Here is a 20,293-nt window from a genome sequence, read left to right on the forward strand (position 1 = left end):
CTACATGTACAATCAGTAATTCTTAATAACATCACATAGTTGCATATTCATCATTTCTTAGTACATTTGCATCGATTTAGAAAAAGAAATAAAAAGACAACAGAATAAGAATTAAAACAATAATAGAAAGAAAAAAAACAAAAAAAACAAAAACAAAAAACCTATACCTCACATGCAGCTTCATTCAGTGTTTTAACATAATTGCATTACAATTGGGTAGTATTGTGCTGTCCATTTCTGAGTTTTTATATCCAGTCCCGTTGTACAGTCTGTATCCCTTCATCTCCAATTATCCCTTCTCTTTTTTTTTTTTTTTTAATTAACGGAAAAAAAGAAATTAACCCAACATTTAGAGATCATACCATTCTACACATGCAATCATTAATTCTTAACATGCATCACATAGATGCATGATCATCATTTCTTAGTACATTTGCATTGGTTTAGAAGAACTAGCAACATAACCGAAAAAGATATAGAATGTTAATATAGAGAAAAAAATAAAAGTAATAATAGTAAAATCAAAACAAAACAACACAAAACAAAACAAAAACCTATAGCTCAGATGCAGCTTCATTCAGTGTTTTAACATGATTACTTTACAATTAGGTATTATTGTGCTGTCCATTTTTGAGTTTTTGTATCTAGTCCTGTTGCACAGTCTGTATCCCTTCAGCTTCAATTACCCATTGTCTTACCCTGTTTCTAACTCCTGCTGAACTCTGTTACCAATGACATATTTCAAGTTTATTCTCGAATGTCCGTTCACATCAGTGGGACTATACAGTATTTGTCCTTTAGTTTTTGGCTAGACTCACTCAGCATAATGTTCTCTAGGTCCATCCATGTTATTACATGCTTCATAAGTTTATCTTGTCTTAAAGCTGCATAATATTCCATCGTATGTATATACCACAGTTTGTTTAGCCACTCTTCTGTTGATGGAGATTTTGGCTGTTTCCATCTCTTTGCAATTGTAAATAATGCTGCTATAAACATTGGTGTGCAAATGTCCGTTTGTGTCTTTGCCCTTAAGTCCTTTGAGTAGATACCTAGCAATGGTATTGCTGGGTCGTATGGCAGTTCTATATTCAGCTTTTTGAGGAACCGCCAAACTGCCTTCCACAGTGGTTGCACCCTTTGACATTCCCACCAACAGTGGATAAGTGTGCCTCTTTCTCCGCATCCTCTCCAGCACTTGTCATTTTCTGTTTTGTTGATAATGGCCATTCTGGTGGGTGTGAGATGATATCTCATTGTGGTTTTGATTTGCATTTCTCTAATGGCCAGGGACATTGAGCATCTCTTCATGTGCCTCTTGGCCATCCGTATTTCCTCTTCTGAGAGGTGTCTGTTCAAGTCTTTTTCCCATTTTGTAATTGGGTTGGCTGTCTTTTTGTTGTTGAGATGAACAATCTCTTTATAAATTCTGGATACTAGACCTTTATCTGATATATCATTTCCAAATATTGTCTCCCATTGTGAAGGCTGTCTTTCTACTTTCTTGATGAAGTTCTTTGATGCACAAAAGTGTTTAATTTTGAGGAGTTCCCATTTATTTATTTCCTTCTTCAGTGCTCTTGCTTTAGGTTTAAGGTCCATAAAACCGCCTCCAGTTGTAAGATCCATAAGATATCTCCCAACATTTTCCTCTAACTGTTTTATGGTCTTAGACCTAATGTTTAGATCTTTGATCCATTTTGAGTTAACTTTTGTATAGGGTGTGAGAGATGGGTCTTCTTTCATTCTTTTGCATATGGATATCCAGTTCTCTAGGCACCATTTATTGAAGAGACTGCTCTGTCCCAGGTGAGTTGGCTTGACTGCCTTATCAAAGATCAAATGTCCATAGATGAGAGGGTCTATATCTGAGCACTCTATTCGATTCCATTGGTCGATATATCTATCTTTATGCCAATACCATGCTGTTTTGACCACTGTGGCTTCATAATATGCCTTAAAGTCAGGCAGCGCGAGACCTCCAGCTTCGTTTTTTTTCCTCAAGATGTTTTTAGCAATTCGGGGCACCCTGCCCTTCCAGATAAATTTGCTTATTGGTTTTTCTATTTCTGAAAAATAAGTTGTTGGGATTTTGATTGGCATTGCATTGAATCTGTAAATCAATTTAGGTAGGATTGACATCTTAACTATATTTAGTCTTCCAATCCATGAACACGGTATGCCCTTCCATCTATTTAGGTCTTCTGTGATTTCTTTTAGCAGTTTTTTGTAGTTTTCTTTATATAGGTTTTTTGTCTCTTTAGTTAAATTTATTCCTAGGTATTTTATTCTTTTAGTTGCAATTGTAAATGGGATTCGTTTCTTGATTTCCCCCTCAGCTTGTTCATTACTAGTGTATAGAAATGCTACAGATTTTTGAATGTTGATCTTGTAACCTGCTACTTTGCTGTACTCATTTATTAGCTCTAGTAGTTTTGTTGTGGATTTTTCCGGGTTTTCGACGTATAGTATCATATCGTCTGCAAACAGTGATAGTTTTACTTCTTCCTTTCCAATTTTGATGCCTTGTATTTCTTTTTCTTGTCTAATTGCTCTGGCTAGAACCTCCAACACAATGTTGAATAATAGTGGTGATAGTGGACATCCTTGTCTTGTTCCTGATCTTAGGGGGAAAGTTTTCAATTTTTCCCCATTGAGGATGATATTAGCTGTGGGTTTTTCATATATTCCCTCTATCATTTTAAGGAAGTTCCCTTGTATTCCTATCTTTTGAAGTGTTTTCAACAGGAAAGGATGTTGAATCTTGTCGAATGCCTTCTCTGCATCAATTGAGATGATCATGTGATTTTTCTGCTTTGATTTGTTGATATGGTGTATTACATTAATTGATTTTCTTATGTTGAACCATCCTTGCATACCTGGGATGAATCCTACTTGGTCATGATGTATAATTCTTTTAATGTGCTGTTGGATACGATTTGCTAGAATTTTATTGAGGATTTTTGCATCTGTATTCATTAGAGAGATTGGTCTGTAGTTTTCTTTTTTTGTAATATCTTTGCCTGGTTTTGGTATGAGGGTGATGTTGGCTTCATAGAATGAATTAGGTAGTTTTCCCTCCACTTCGATTTTTTTGAAGAGTTTGAAGAGAATTGGTACTAATTCTTTCTGGAACGTTTGGTAGAATTCACATGTGAAGCCATCTGGTCCTGGACTTTTCTTTTTAGGAAGCTTTTGAATGACTAATTCAATTTCTTTACTTGTGATTGGTTTGTTGAGGTCATCTATGTCTTCTTGAGTCAAAGTTGGTTGTTCATGTCTTTCCAGGAACCCGTCCATTTCCTCTAAATTGTTGTATTTATTAGCGTAAAGTTGTTCATAGTATCCTGTTATTACCTCCTTTATTTCTGTGAGGTCAGTAGTTATGTCTCCTCTTCCATTTCTGATCTTATTTATTTGCATCCTCTCTCTTCTTCTTTTTGTCAATCTTGCTAAGGGCCCATCAATCTTATTGATTTTCTCATAGAACCAACTTCTGGCCTTATTGATATTCTCTATTGTTTTCATGTTTTCAATTTCATTTATTTGTGCTCTAATCTTTGTTATTTCTTTCCTTTTGCTTGCTTTGGGGTTAGCTTGCTGTTCTTTCTCCAGTTCTTCCAAATGGATAGTTAATTCCTGAATTTTTGCCTTTTCTTCTTTTCTGATATAGGCATTTAGAGCAATAAATTTCCCTCTTAGCACTGCCTTTGCTGCGTCCCATAAGTTTTGATATGTTGTGTTTTCATTTTCATTCGCCTCGAGGTATTTGCTAATTTCTCTAGCAATTTCTTCTTTGACCCAGTCGTTGTTTAGGAGTGTGTTGTTGAGCCTCCACGTATTTGTGAATTTTCTGGCACTCTGCCTATTATTGATTTCCAACATCATTCCTTTATGGTCCGAGAAAGTGTTGTGTAAGATTTCAATCTTTTTAAATTTGTTAAGACTTGCTTTGTGACCCAGCATATGGTCTATCTTTGAGAATGATCCATGAGCACTTGAGAAAAAGGTGTATCCTGCTGTTGTGGGATGTAATGTCCTATAAATGTCTATTAAGTCTAGTTCATTTATAGTAATATTCAGATTCTCTATTTCTTTGTTGATCCTCTGTCTAGATGTTCTGTCCCTTGATGAGAGTGGTGAGTTGAAGTCTCCAACTATTATGGTATATGAGTCTATTTCCCTTTTCAATGTTTGCAGTATATTCCTCACGTATTTTGAGGCATTCTGATTCGGTGCGTAAATATTTATGATTGTTATGTCTTCTTGTTTAATTGTTCCTTTTATTAGTATATAGTGTCCTTCTTTGTCTCTTTTAACTGTTTTACATTTGAAGTCTAATTTGTTGGATATTAGTATAGCCACTCCTGCTCTTTTCTGGTTGTTATTTGCATGAAATATCTTTTCCCAACCTTTCACTTTCAACCTATGTTTATCTTTGGGTCTAAGATGTGTTTCCTGTAGACAGCATATAGAAGGATCCTGTTTTTTAATCCATTCTGCCAATCTATGTCTTTTGATTGGGGAATTCAGTCCGTTGACATTTAGTGTTATTACTGTTTGGATAATATTTTCCTCTAACATTTTGCCTTTTGTATTATATATATCATATCTGATTTTCCTTCTTTCTACACTCTTTTCCATATCTCTCTCTTCTGTCTTTTTGTATCTGACTCTAGTGCTCCCTTTAGTATTTCTTGCAGAGCTGGTCTCTTGGTCACAAATTCTTTCAGTGACTTTTTGTCTGAGAATGTTTTAATTTCTCCCTCATTTTTGAAGGATAATTTTGCTGGATATAGGAGTCTTGGTTGGCAGTTTTTCTCTTTTAGTATTTTAAATATATCATCCCACTGTCTTCTAGCTTCCATGGTTTCTGCTGAGAAATCTACACAAAATCTTATTGGGTTTCCCTTGTATGTAATGGATTGTTTTTCTCTTGCTGCTTTCAAGATCTTCTCTTTCTCTTTGACCTCTGACATTCTAACTAGTAAGTGTCTTGGAGAACGCCTATTTGGGTCTAATCTCTTTGGGGTGCGCTGCACTTCTTGGATCTGTAATTTTAGGTCTTTCATAAGAGTTGGGAAATTTTCAGTGATAATTTCTTCCATTAGTTTTTCTCCTCCTTTTCCCTTCTCTTCTCCTTCTGGGACACCCACAACACGTATATTTGTGCGGTTCATATTGTCCTTGAGTTCCCTGATACCCTGTTCAAATTTTTCCATTCTTTTCCCTATAGTTTCTGTTTCTTTTTGGAATTCAGATGTTCCATCCTCCAAATCACTAATTCTATCTTCTGTCTCTTTAAATCTATCATTGTAGCTATCCATTATTTTTTCTATGTTTGCTACTTTATCCTTCACTTCCATAAGTTCTGCGATTTGTTTTTTCAGTTTTTCTATTTCTTCTTTATGTTCAGCCCATGTCCTCTTCATGTCCTCCCTCAATTTATCGATTTCATTTTTGAAGAGGTTTTCCATTTCTGTTCGTATATTCAGCATTAGTTGTCTCAGCTCTTGTGTCTCATTTGAGCTATTGGTTTGTTCCTTTGACTGAGCCATATTCTCAATCTTTTGAGCGTGGACAGTTATCTTCTGCTGCTGGCATCTGGGCATTTATTCAGATTTCTCTTGGTGTTGGACCCAGCAAGGTTGTAATATTTTTCTGTGAAATCTCTGGGTTCTGTTTTTCTTATCCTGCCCAGTAGGTGGTGCTCGTGGCACACGTTTGTCTGCCGGTCCCACCAGTAAAAGGTGCTGTGGGACCTTAAACTTTGGAAAACTCTCGCCGTCCTGGGGGTTCGCTAGCCGAAACGGCTTGAGCCGGCCCGGGGTCCGAACGCAGGGAGGGTTGCTGGTCGCCGCAGCCAGGGAAAGAGCCCGTCCGAATTTCCTAGTCGGCCCTGGGCAACAAGCGTGGCGGGAGGGCGCCAGCGGCAGCGGCCCGCCCGAGAGAGTGCACGTTCCCCGGGAGTCACGGGTTTCGAAGGGGCCTCCCCCACCCGTCACTGTTCTCCGCGGTCTGGGGGTTTCCGATCCAATTCTCTCAGTTGGTCCGGGGGCTGCGCGTGGTGTGGGCGCCAGCCGTCTTTGTTTCAGGGGACCGCCTCTCCAATTCTCCCAGCCGGCCCGGGAAGGGGGAAGGGAGTAACTCCGGCCGCTTGCCACCCCGCCCGGTAAGGCCCGCGCGCCTCGGCGATCTCACCCGAGCTGCTTCTCTCAGCCAGCCAGCCGTTCCAGGATGGGATACGCTGTCTTTTTTATCTCTGTTGTGGCTTTGGGCGCTTTCTGTATCGTTTCTACTCCCCTAGTAGGTGTCCTGGAGAAGAAACTAAGATCCGCGCGTCTTACTAAGCCGCCATCTTCCAGCAATCTCCTTGTGACATTTCTTATGTAATGATTCAACTTCCCATGCTCCTTCATAAGGTTAGGTTGCATATTTTATGTTGGTTTTACATTATTAGGGTCTTATATTGTGCTTTCCCACAGAAGACACAAAATACAGTAAATGTGTAAGAAGGAAAAAAATCAGGTGTAAGCTAACGCTTAGATAAAATTACTAGTTTCTCCATAATTGAAGTTAGCATATACATGTATGTATGTGCATACACTTCTTCAACATTTTTTCTGGAGAGGTTCTAGAATTATTTTTCCTTAGCTTTGTGTGTATCTTTTCCTGTTTCTGTATTTTACATCGCTCTCAAACACTGTGCAAAACAACACAATATTAGAACCACTGTGGCAAGACCCCCGATCTCCCTGCTTTCATTTTTCCCATCCCTTTCCACATAGTTCATTTTCTATGCATTTTCCAGAGCGATTCTTTTTAAGCGTAAGTCAGATCATGTCACTCCCTTGCTCTCTCTGATGGCTCCTAATTACACTCATAATAAAACCTAAAATCCTGCACCCACCATGAAGAACAAAAGACACCCCTATCACAGGAAATTCTGAAGATTCAGAGGCTGCTTCCCCAAGAACTGAGGACAAAGACCAGCCAAGTTTTTCATTATACTGCAACTACACTTTCAGAGTCTCATTTGGTTTAGAAGGGTATGTGAATCTGAGGTAGGATTAGAATTAGGGTGGTGACTGAATAAGCAAAAGATGAATTCCCAGAAGTGGTCAGACCTCAAGGAGAAAGATATTTCTGAGAAGAATAGTAATAAGCAGCACCTGGAGACCAAAGGACCCCACCTGAGTGAGTCATCTGACATCAAGCGTCCACAGATGTGGGAAAAGGGGAGGGTAGTAAAATAGTTAATAAAAATTACAAAAGGAACACAAATCTATAAAAGCAGACAGCCCCACAGTGCCAGGACCTCTCGCCTCTCAACCCTTTTTTCTTGCAAGAGTGCCTGCATGTCTTCTCATATGTGTATTCAATGAACTTTCTACCTTCTTACTCTATGCTGTGCTGTGCCCTTGAATTCTTTCTCACAGCATGGCCATGAACCTGGACACCAAATCCAGCAACAAATCAACTTCTGTGTTTTCCAGATCTCACCACCCAGATGTCCTGACTTCCAACATGATGCACCAATTTTTAAAATTTGTATTTTCCTGGTACTTTTTTTAGATGTGCAGCCTCTGGTTCACTTCTACCTACACCAGGAATCCTGCCCTCTTCAATCTCAGTCCTGTTTATAGTGATTTCCTTCTAGTCTGGGACCTTCTCTTTCTGGAATAAAATGTTTGCTAAAATATCTGAGATCTGCCAGCCACTAGCCCCTTCAGTACTCTGTCCTTCCTCATGGCACCTTCATAATGCGCCTTGTGAACATTCTGTTCCCCTCAGCTTCCGGCTGTACCAGCCGCTCTGCCTGATGTTTTGCTGCTGTGGGAAATCAGCGTTTCCTGTGAAGCAGTCAAGTCTTTGTAAACTGAGCTGTGACACTGAGCTTAGAGCACATTTAGATGACACAGGTGGAACAACTGCCTGCAGACGCAGCCAAAGCTGGGCTGCTCCAGGTGGCTGCGGCACATGGACGAGCTCAGAGACAGCTGCAGGATACAACAGACCACGACGCAGTTTTCCTGCTTTGTTGCTAAGCCTGAGGTATCCTTCACTCAAGAAAGGCCGATGAAAAAAAAAGAAAATAACAACAAAAAAATAAAAAAAGAAAGGCCGATGAAGTTCAGGGGTTCTCTCTTAACTAGAAAGGCACATGGCGAACACGGCAATGTGTGCTTTCTCTCCAAGCTTCTTGTTTCGTGAAACTCCTCCAAAGGTCTCCGGCTGCGTGAGCTCTAGTGGTTTTCATGGTTCCAAAACCTAAAATCCTTACGGTGGTCTACCAAACCCTATGAGCCTATCCCTTAGTTGCCTCTCTTTTCCCCTCCTACTCCCCACCGTATCCACTGAACTGCAGACACCAGGGCTTCTTTTGCTTTCTGTCTATCTCAGGTTCTTGGAATCTCCTGTCTCCCCTGCCTGGAATGCCCTCATGTGACTCACACCTTCACTTCTTAAGCAGTGGTGGGTGATGGAGGAGTGACCCTGGCACTGGCAGTAATTCAGCCCTGATCAAGGCAGCACCTTTTCTGCTGATCTGGAACTAACTCTAAAAGCATTTCCAATACTGCAGTAGCAGGGGTTTTAGCCATTTTTGATTTCTGGGTATTGCTTTTCTTCCCTCTTTGCTCCTCTAGCACCTCTCCTATTCCTTCTAACAAACGTGAAACCAATTCCCTCTAAACTAGGGTAATTTGCCTTTCTGATTGGGTCCTTACTGATACATTGTCCATTTATTTATTGTCTGCTAAAAATTTTGTTCTACATGTGTAGGGAAATTCTATTTTACTCACTGTTGTAGGTCTCAACATACAGGTGAGTGCCTCATACATGCTGCATTTGAAAAACATTTGCTGAATGAATGACTGAATGAACAAATGACCTTTGGAACAACAGATAAAACCTCAAACAGGAAGCTTGGGAAATACAAACCCTTATTGTAAGTGTATAGCTTCTGGCTGACCTCTGTTTACCTCTGACTTTAATTAGAAGACAGGGCATCTTAAACTGAGGTGAAACCAGCACTGATACAAGAAAGAATAACTTTCTTCTTGCCATCCATCCTGCCTTGGCAATGCAGTATGAAAGAGGTGCCAAAGCTCATCTTCCAGCATCAAAGCCTATTTTCCAGCAGGAGGGCTGAGGTCAACACTTACCAACAAGAGCCTGGGCTACCTGATGCTGGCCAGGGGGCAGTATTTCTAATCACCAGCAGAATAGCAATGAGTGGCTAGTGGTCAGACATTTCAAGACCTGTGATAGTGGAACTTACCACGAGTAGAGAGAATGACAGCATTCTGCCATTCTTCACTGCTAAAAATTTGAGAATTTCTAATCTGGTGGTTAATAAGTATAACAATTTTGTGCAAGAATCTTGATTAAATCTCTTTACCTTGTTGAAAGAGTGATGATTTCTCAGGTGCGTCTGTGGAAGCATCCCAATGCCAGAGGGATCCATCCTCAGAACAAGTGAATAGATGATCTGGGTTGGACGGGTGAAAGTGAACTTCCCACACTAAAAGATAAGAACAGTGCAGCTCATTCCCGTGCAGTTAGTTGAACAAATTACATTAAATCCATCTCTAGGCATATCTTCCATTCCTTCCATCACACACCTTCATATCCCAAATCCGTGATAAAAACAAAAGTCTTCAGAATTAAAGAAAAGACATAATACATCTCTCTAAATGGCTATCTCCTGTCAGATAGGATAAAGAAGTCAAGTAAATGTTTGTGTAAAAAATGTGAAAAAACAAAAAAAATTTTTTTTTTTACCTTTTTAATTGAAAAACATGAGGATGAGATAATTCAGAGAAAGATTTATCAAATATTGGTAAATTCTAGAGGTATGGTAGAATTCTCTACATGGGTTTTGTATTATCTTTGCAACTGTCCTATAAGTTTGATATTATTTCAAAATATTATGTTTATTTTAAAAATTGGTAAGTTGTCTTATTCTTAATTCCTGTGTCATTAACATATGATGGCTACGTTATTGGATGGACTTAGAAAGGAAGAACCTTAAGAGGAAGATAAAAATGAATTTCTAACAGGGAAAGTGCAATTTTGGCTAATGGCAGGAGTCTGGGTACTTCTGGACTATGTCACAAAAATAAACTAGCTCCTAACAGACCAAAACCTGGAAATGCTCTAAGAATTTGGATTCAGTTTCAGATGAATCCTAATTTTAAGAATCCAAATTGGAACTGGGCCCCCCTTCAAGCTCTAAACATTAGGGAAATTTGTGTATTCAGTAGATATTAGCCGATGACTACCAGGACTCCTCAGAAAGTTCCTGCAGCTCGTGGATCATACAGTCAGTGTGTACAGGGTGTGTGATTCTGGGACAAAAGACCTTAAAGAACCAGCATGGAAAGTGCCCAAGGTGGGGCATAAAAGTGAACAGCACAGGGTGGCAAAGTGGCAATTTTCTTTCAGACAGTTACCACAATTAAATCTCATGCCACAAGACATCAAAAGGCTACCTTCTTCAGGCAGCCTTTACAAGTTCCTATGTTTAAAGTACATTCCTACTGTTTCATTAAAACAAAAACAGCCTGGTAGAGCCAGGAGATTGCCCAAACCAAAATTTTTATGTATTTATTTTCAATTTAAAGATAAATCCCTACAAAACACCTCATTTCATTTCTTGCCATGAATCAGGATGAAATTTAAAATAATACATTACAAGCCACTGCATTTCTGGGTTTTGTTTAATGATATGGGCTGGGAGTTAAAGGGGGGCTGATAAGAAGAGATCTCAAAGTCTGTCATTCTACCACCACTGAGTTAGCAACATCAGAATCTAAGGGGTATCTTATTTGTTTTTTGTTCTTCTTTTTCCTGGGAAGAGGTATACCTTGGAGAGGCAAATAAATTTCTATCTTTTTATTTATTTCTTGAATGTAAATGTCATTTAGCTTTCCAAGGTAATAATGTGAAACTTACTTAAACAGAGAAGTCAATGTTGGCTCGATATTGCTCTTTTGTACTTTCATTCAAGTGGGGTTTAATATAAACTTTCCTGAAATCAGAATTTAATAAAATATAATCCATTCTGGCATGATATTAAAAACAGAAGTGTTAAAATGAAAAGCTTCTGTGTGCCCAAAATCAAAAGGCAAAAGAAAAATAGAAAAAAATAGACAATACTCTATATATCTATTGCTCCTATTAAAAAAAAAAAAGCACAGACAATAATAAATCGAGGAACAAACCTGATGAGCAAATATGAAAAATAACACCTGGATTTGCAGAGGGAGAAGGGAATTATTATACTCAAAAAATGGCAACATAGACTGGGATTATTTTTAATAGAATAATTTGACAACATATACTAAAGCTTTAAAATTATGCAAACTTTTTGCCTGGTCAATTCTATTCCTAAAAAATCATCCTAAGAAAATAAGTGCATAAAGAGGAGTATATAAAGAGATTCTTTACCATTTTGGACATAATAAAGAAACATCGTGAATGTTAAATGAAAGGGGATTAATTTATTGTAAATTTATACCATTCAGACACTCTAAGTTATGATATAAAATTATCTCTATGTATCATTATGGAAAGGTGTTTGTAAATATATGTCACCAAATAAAAACATTCTATCTCCATCCCACTTACTTTCAGCTTCATGAGCCTTCAACAGAGACACTGGCATGGAACCTTGTCTGACATCCCAAATACTCAGCATTCCATCCTGGCCACCAGTGGCTACAATGTGCTGCTGGTTGGGATGTCTATCAACACAATGGAGTGGCACTCGGTCTCCAGTCCTGAGGGGAGGGAGATTCAACGACACCAGATTTGTTTTGTTCCAGAAATTAAATGACAACTTTACAGGTGGAACTACTGGCTGAACCTTAATCATGCCAAATATTGAGTAGATTTATATTGAATCTATAATTTATATTTAATTTATGATTAATTTCTAAATATCTAGAAGTTTTTGAAATTAAAGACCAAAAGTATTCATTCTGTTTCAATTTGGAGAAATGGCAAACAAGAGATTCTAATAGAAAGACATGCAAAACATATTTTCATTTCTTGGTTCTTTTTTATTTAAAATATTATGGTCTACTTTCCTGAATATTCTTTAATATTACTTAATATTAAAGTACTTAATACTTAGTTTATATAAATATTTTTCAGTTTGACACATTCTACTTTCTAATAGAGAAGAGGTTACACACATAGGAAAGGGAGATTTCCGAGCAGAAAAATATCTCCTATTATATTTGCCCCCCCCACCAATCACATCTAGAGTGTTAGACCCACTGTCAATAGAATCACTTAAAGAACAGAAATAAATTCTGTTAAATAATATAAATACTCAAGAAATAAAGGCTCTGAATCAGCATAACAAAATATTTATAAAGGTAGTATAGGAGTGTCAGGCCCAATAAGTTATATTTGCTCTATCAAATTTTATCAGGGATCATGCTCTTAACATACAATTAAAATGTAATAATGTTTAGATAGACACTTCTGGGGAAGATGGCAGAGTAGGAGCTCCAGGAAGTAGTCCTGCCACCAAAACAGCTATTAATCAGGCAGAAACTGTCTGGAACAACTGTTCTAAGACTCTAAAGGCCAGAAGAATACTATATAGCATCCAAGGAATAGTGGGAGAAAGAGGTTGATAAACTACAGTAAAGAAAAGTTCTCTCTGTGCAGAGGCTGCTGGAGCCCATGCCCCACACTTGTGGCAGGCCACCTTGGGATCCAACACCTGGCTAACTCGCTGGTGACAGAAAGGGACATAAAAATCCTCTTTTCCAAGAATAGAGATGGGCATGATCCTCGATTACAGTTTATTCTTTTGGGTGCATGGTCCAGGAATTAAACCTGGGTCTCCCGCATGCAAGGCGAGCACTCTACCACTGAACCACCTGTGCACCCTGATTACAGTAATTTTCAAAGCACACTTCAAAAAGTAGTTACAAGGGTGCACAGGTGGTTCAGTGGTAGAATGTTTGCTAGCCTTCCATGCTGGAGACCTGGTTTTGATTCTCAGACCATGCACCCCCCCACACACACACCCCTCCAAAAAAAAGTAGTTATAGAACAGATCCTAGATTTTGTCATAAACTACCATTCCACCATCTCAGATTCTTCCTTGTAGTTGCTCCTTTAGTTGGAAGGAATATTAATATAGTCATTTAGCAGCCATACCTGTTTGTTGAATCCATTTTCTCTGTTATACCCCCTCCTTCTCCTTCAATCCTTTTCCCAATCTACAGGGATCTTTTGGCAATGCTCATTCTGACTTTTTCATGTTGAGAAGAGGTGTCCACACTAAAGGACAGGGGGATGTGAGAATCACCAGGGAGGTGCTGGTCCCTGAGTTTCAGGATTTATCTGGCCCAGGAACTGTCCAAGAATTATACACTCTAGGAAGGCAAATCTAGTGCATGAAACCTTTATAGAGTCTTAGTTCAAGCCCTAAGTGTTCTTAAGAGTCAACAGGTGTGATGTTGATTAGGGTTTAGCAAACCATGGCAATTAGTACCATCTAACTGAAGCTTGCATAAGAGTAGCCTCTGGAATCATTTGTATATCTTCTTTTTTTATTATTATTATTAGTTTTTGATTGGCAAATTCAGATCCCTGGGTCCCGGTTCTGAAGTGTTTCAACCTGCCCTGGACAAAGGTAGCAGCAGCCATTGTTTCAACCCTACTCCAGACAGGGGTGGAGGTGGGAGATATTTACAGATGTAGTGCTTCCTCAGGGTTGTGGGAAACAGTTAGCTGAAGCACTACACTTCAGGGCAGGCCAGGAAAACACAGTGTTGGAGAGCCATTAAAGAGGCTTTTTTCATTCTTTCTGATTCCATTTCCAGGGTGCTTAGGAACCAGTCTGTGCCCTCTTTGTGGGTCGCTGGACCTGTTTTGTCTGGGAAAGACCAACTTAGGAAAATTTTCTCCAGGGTGACCCTCCTCCCAGAATTTGTTCATCATCACTAGTTAATAGAGAAAAGCAAATCAAAACCACAGTGAGATATCATTTCACACAACTCTATAATCATTCTGAGTCAGTGATTGTTCACGTTGGATGGATCATATGGTGTGGGAATAAAACCACCTTAAAAAAAAAATCCCATGTGATATCATTTCATACCCACTAGAATGGTCACTATTGAAAAAAAAGAGAAACCTACAAGTGTTGGAGAGCATGGGGGGAAATAGGAACACTCACTCTTTTCTGGTGGGAATGTAAAACAGTGGAGAGTTTGGCAGTTCCTCAGAAAGCCTACTATAAATTATCGAATGATTCCCACAATCCAGCTATTAGGCATATGCTCAGAGGAACTGAAAGCATGGATGTGAACAGACATTTGCACACTGATATTCAAAGCAGCATTATTCACAATTGTCAAAAGATAGCAACATAGGTGTCCATCAACCAATGAATGGATAAACAAAATATGGTACATACACACAATGGAATATTATGCAGTCATAGAGAAGAAAGAAGTCCTGATGCATGAGATGACATGGATGAACTCTGAGGATTTTATGTTGAGTGAAATAAGCCAGACACGGAAGGACAAATATTGTATAATCTCACTGTATTGTATTATGGTTTAAAGTCAGCTGCTACAAACAGATAAACAAAATAATTTTGAATTACACTAGTAAAGTTACAAATCAGAACTTACAGTGATAATATCTGAGAAGGCTCATTTCCTTGTTGTCTGAAATCCCATATTTTTAATTGTCCAATTGAATTTACGGTCAGAATCTCAGGAGTTCGAAGGAAGGTTACAGCATGGAGTGTACTGCTATCTGCATTGTCTACAAATTAAAAAAAAAAAGAGTGTGCTAATGGGTCCATTTTTCCCACGAAAATCTTAAACTGCATTCCTTCTAATGCCTGAAACATTACAAAAGAATTTTTAAATGTCACAGTTAATTTCTATAGAAAAGGTACAGTAATATATATGTTAATATGAACTCTCCTTTGATAGAAAACCGATATCACTCACAGGACACCTAAACTGTTTTCTCATGTAGGGCTGAGTTTTCATGTACTCCTCTCTATTTCCTATTAGATCGTTATTCTGCATTTATGAAATAGTTGTTCAAGCTCTTCCGTATCTGACCTTCTTTCCCACTAGTCTTTAGGCCAGAATGAAATTCCACTCTAGTTGGCCAAACTCTACTACTTCCTAGAAAGCTTGCTCTAACCTTGTAGTGCTCGCTCACTGTTTCCAAATTGATTCATCCTCATCCTCACCACACCCCTCCTCCTCCAGCACGTCCTTCCTAGTTGTTAATAATGGTCCTTCTCTTTGATTTCTGATAGTGTTCAGCTTTTAGCACATAATTTCACATATATTATGGAATTTTGTATTTGCCACCATTTCATGTGTATTTGGCATACAACACAATTATAGCAATGGGGCCACATCTAAACTTCTCTTTCCTGAGACAGTGCTAATTAAATACAAGATAGACACTAGTGAATGAAGGGTTTGGAAAGCAGTTTGTGGGAAAAAAACAGACATTCCTATTTGTAACAAGCAGTAGAACATACAGACATTAAGACCCTGACCACGTGAACATCTTAACCAATTGGGATAGCGGACCTCACTATATAGACAATACTGTTAAAACTGAGACAGCAAAATGACAACAGCCCCTTCCTTTAGTCCTTTACCTTTCATGCTGACACCAGGAAATGGTCTTTAAAACAATGAATAAGTGGTGTACCTCTGATTTCTCTGTGCAGTTAAAAAATTGTAACAACAAAACTAATGTATGGGCTCAATCATTAGAGATTCTGATTCAGGAGGCCTAGGATGGTGGATGTTTAAAAATCTCAAGTGAGTTCATGTGAGACACAGTTGAGCACTACCACACTAGACTAATCCTTCTGAAGCATGATGTAGTATGTTACTCCCTTGCTCACAACTTGTCAATTGCTCCTTGGTTGCATACCGGATTTCAAACTCTAAAGCTCTGCATTAGAGACCATTCACAATGTGACCCTAATTTACCTTTCCTGTTTTACCTCTCACCTCTCCTGGAGACATCTGCAGTCAGGCCAAACTGCACTTTTTGTCATTCTCTGAATGGCTTTAGCCTGCCTCTATCTATTCCCTTTGACTGGTGGGCCACCTTCTGAGTATCACCTATGGCAAAGAACCTAGATTAACTGCCACCTGCACCTTGATCCTTTATCTGATAATCCCTTCTAGCCTAAAACAGATTTCTCTTTCAAGTCATTCCACTAATCACATGAGCCTTATCAACATACTGTCTTGCTGAAAAATATTTTACCTTGACCTATTTCATATCCCTCAAACAAGTAGTACTGGGCACATGATAAGTGCTCAATTATTTAATGGATGAAAGAAATGCTAAGTTTTCTTACCTATCGTTCTCACAGCTTCCCTGTGATCAGCTCTGAAGAGATTTATTCTACCGTCTTCTCCAACTGTGACGATCTCAGGGTTGTTGCACACAACCCCTGTGCATGGGGCACTGCTATAGGAGGGACTGCCTGGACCCATGTGGTGGTGAGCTGTTGTCCACTGCTGATTGACTGACAGTGTCTATGTGTAAAAAATTAGAACACTAGTAAACAAAGCAAACTCTTTTTTCCATCAAAAGAGTATTTAATAATTTTGTCTCATGGGCCCTTTTAGGGCTCTGGCCCCCACAAAAATGTTGAACAATGAGCAAGACGTAGCAGATAAGGGGGAAGAGAGAAATGAGACAAAATAAAGTGTCAGTGGCCGAGAGCTTTCAAACAGAGTTGAGAGGTTATCCTGGAGGTTATTCTTAAGCATTACATAGTTATCCCCTTTTTAGTTTAAGATATATTAGAAAGGCTAGAGGGAAGTGCCTGAAAGTAGCCATGTTTCTTGAAGATGATTGTATAATGATTTGCTTTCGCAATGTGACTGTGTGATTGTGAAAACCTTGTTCTGATGCTCCTTTTATCTATGTATGGACTGATGAGTAAAAAATATGGATTAAAAATAAATAATCAGGGAAACAAATGTTAAAATAAATTGGGTAGAGGGAAATACTAGTGGTCAGTGAGAGAGAGGGGTAAAGGGTATGATACATATGAGTTTTTTCTTTTTTCTTTTTATTTCTTTTTCTGGAATGATGCAATTGTTCTAAGAGTTGATCATGGTGATGAAAATGCAACTATGCAATGATATTGTGAGCCATTGATTGCACACCAAGTATGGAATGTTCATATGTTAAGAATGTGCGTGTTTGTGTGTTGTTTTATCAATAAAAATTAAAAACAAAAACAGAACAAAGCAGCAGACACATCCCTCCCAAAGCTCCAGAAAATAGTGAAAGGACTGTAGTAACAGGGTAAGTGCAGAATGAAAAAAAAAAAAAGGCTACTTTACTTATAAGCAGTAGGATCTCAGGGAGCCCCAGCTGGTCTCTACCCCATCCCCTTGCCAGGGGCCGTCAGCTTGTGCTCCCAATGTGGATCCCTGGTTCTGATTCGAGACGCAGCAGAGTAAAGCTCGTGTCCATGTTAAGAGCAGGTATCTCTGGCCCAGTCTGTCTGGTAGTGGCTTGAGGGACCCACTCTTCCAGAACCTGCCTTGCTTATTGTTGTTACAGAGTTCTCCTATAGCACACTATGGGAAAGAAATCAAATGGGTGACTGGGGTAAGGGATTGTTTGCTACAGTACATATAGTACAATGCCCACGCCTGGGAGGAATCTGTTTCCTAGGAAGAGGGGACATTTGCATCCATGAAAATGGAGGAATTCCCTGGGCCACTTCTGCAGAAAGGACTCAACCTATTGTCTAAACTTATTGCAAGGATAAGTCCATAGGTCAATCTACAAAAACTGGAAAAGGTATTTTCTTTTCTTCCCTTTCGTCCTTTCTTTTCTTTTTAAATATTTTTATTAATAGAACATACAAACATACAAATATGCTTAACATACCAACATTCCATACATGATATACAATCAGTGGCTTACAATATCATCACATAGTTGTGTATTCATCACCATGATCTTTTTTTTTTAAGATTTGCATCACTCCAGCAAAAGAAAAAAGAAAAAAAGAAAAAACTCATATATACCCTACCCTTACCCCTCCCTCTCATTGACCACTAGTATTTCAATCTACTCAATTTAACATCTGTTCTCCCTATTATTTATTTTTTTAATCCATATTTTTTACTCAGCTGTCCATACCTAGTTAAAAGGAGAATCAGACACAAGGTTTTCACAATTACACAGTTATGCTGTAAAAGCTATATCATTATACAATCATCTTCAAGAAACAAGCCTATTGGAACACAGCTCTACAGTTTAGGTACTTCCCTCCAGACGCTTCAATACACCATAAACTAAAAGGGGGATATCTATATTATGTGTAAGAAGAACCTCCCGTATAACCTCTAGAGTCTGTTTGAAACCTTGCAGTCACTGTCACTTTATTTTGTCTCATTTCTCTCTTTCCCCTTTTGGTCAAAAAGGTTTTCTCAATCCTTTGATGCTGGGTCCTGTCTCATCCTGGGATTTCTGTCTTATATCGCCAGGGAGGTTTACACCCCTGGGAACTGTGTTTCATGCAGAGGGGTAGGGCAGTGAGTTCACTTGCCATGTCAGTTTAGAGAAAGAAACCATATCTGTGCAACAAATGAGGTTCTCTGGGGGTGACTCTAAGGCCTAATTTTAAGAAGGCTGAGCCTACCTTTTGCAGGAATAAGTTTCATAAGGGCGACCCCCAAGATCAAGGACATAGCTTATCGATTTTGTTGTCCCAAGTCTTTCTTTTTTTAAATTAGTTTCTGGTATTCAACAAAAGCTCTGTCATAACACTAGCTGTATACAAGCTTAAGAACAGATGCCTCAGAATCTAAATTCCAGTGATAACACAAATATACTCAAAGAAAACATGGACAAAGGAAAAGAAAACACGGACAAAGGACTAAAGGAAATCAGAAAAATGACAGATGAACAATGAGAAAACCAGTAGAGATGGAAATTATGAAAAGGAAACAGAGTTGCAGACTACAGTTACAGAAATTAGAAAATCTCCTAGAGGAGTTCAACAGCAGATTGAGGCTGACAGAAGAATCAGTGAACTTGAAGATTAGACAATTGAAATCACTCAGTCTAAGGGGGAGAAAGAGGAAAGAAATGAAGTATACAGGGCCTGAGGAACCTGTCGGACACCAAAAGTATACCAATATATACATGTGGGATTCGTAGAAGAAGAAAAAGAGAAAGGGGCAGAGAGAACATTCAAGGAAAAAAATGGCTGACAACTTTCCATATTTAAGGAAAGAAATAAATATGCACATACAAGATGCTCCAAAAACTCCAAACACAATAAACTCAAATAGACCCATGTCACACCATGCCGCAATCAAACTGCGGAATGCCAAAGATAAAGAGAGAATTCGGAAAGCCACAAGAGAAAAGTAACATGTCACATACAAGGAATCCTTGGCAAGAAAGTGCCAATTTCTTATCAGAAACCACAGAGGCAAGAGGCAGCGGGAAAATATATTTAAAGTGCTGAGAACAAAAACTGCCACCCAAGAATTCTGTACCTGGCAAAACTGTCTTTCAAAAAATAAGGAACAAGGGTAGTTCAGTAGGAGAATTCTCGCCTGCCATGAGGGAGACCCGGGTTCGATTCCTAGCCCATGCACTTCCCCAAAACAAACTAACAAGCAAATAAAAGAAAAGAAAAGAAATAAACAAAAAATTCAACAAATGGTATATCAATAACAGGATACGCACATGGAAAAAGAATGAAATGTGATGCCCACCATACAGCAAACAAAAAAAAAGGAAGGTAAACAAAACCTGAGGGACTTCACCATCACTAGACCAATCTTACAAGAAATGCTAAAGGTAATCTAGCAGGCTGAAAGGAAAGAACAAATAGACAACTGAAGGACGTCACATGAAGAAATAAAGACATGCAAACCAAATAACCCTAAAGAATGGAAGAAAGATCAAAGGTAATGGTGAATATATACAGAGAGATGAGATTTAACAAATGAGAATGATTGCTGAATCATTATATCGATATTTCTTTTAGTCTCCAGTATCTCAGAGCAGCTAGAAGTAAAAACCTAAAGTTGTGGAATTGTAACCCATACCAATCTCTGAAATTTGTTCTTCAATTGTTGCAATGTGCTTGGAAATGTATTGCTTTTTTGTATATATGTTATTTTTCTCAAAAAAGAAAAGTTGATTGTGATGATAAATGCACACAAAAAAAGAAGCGATAATAATAAGAAAAAGAATTGGAAGATTTCCAGATATA

The 20,293-nt window shown here is 38.5% G+C and overlaps 1 protein-coding gene across 1 annotated transcript in view; it reads right to left on the bottom strand.

Moving 5' to 3' along the window:
• Positions 1-20,293, bottom strand: part of NUP43 (nucleoporin 43) — a 36,688-nt gene that overhangs the window by 13,118 nt on the left and 3,277 nt on the right. Inside the window, exons 4-7 of the mRNA XM_077149226.1 lie at positions 16,391-16,571; positions 14,673-14,808; positions 11,635-11,786; positions 9,404-9,526 (exon numbers count right to left, since the gene is read on the bottom strand). Coding sequence (XP_077005341.1) covers positions 9,404-9,526; positions 11,635-11,786; positions 14,673-14,808; positions 16,391-16,571 — 592 coding nt within the window. The remainder of the gene's footprint in view (positions 1-9,403; positions 9,527-11,634; positions 11,787-14,672; positions 14,809-16,390; positions 16,572-20,293) is intronic.

Source organism: Tamandua tetradactyla, chromosome 2 (genome assembly GCF_023851605.1).
Source record: "Tamandua tetradactyla isolate mTamTet1 chromosome 2, mTamTet1.pri, whole genome shotgun sequence".
Taxonomy (NCBI): domain Eukaryota; kingdom Metazoa; phylum Chordata; class Mammalia; order Pilosa; family Myrmecophagidae; genus Tamandua; species Tamandua tetradactyla.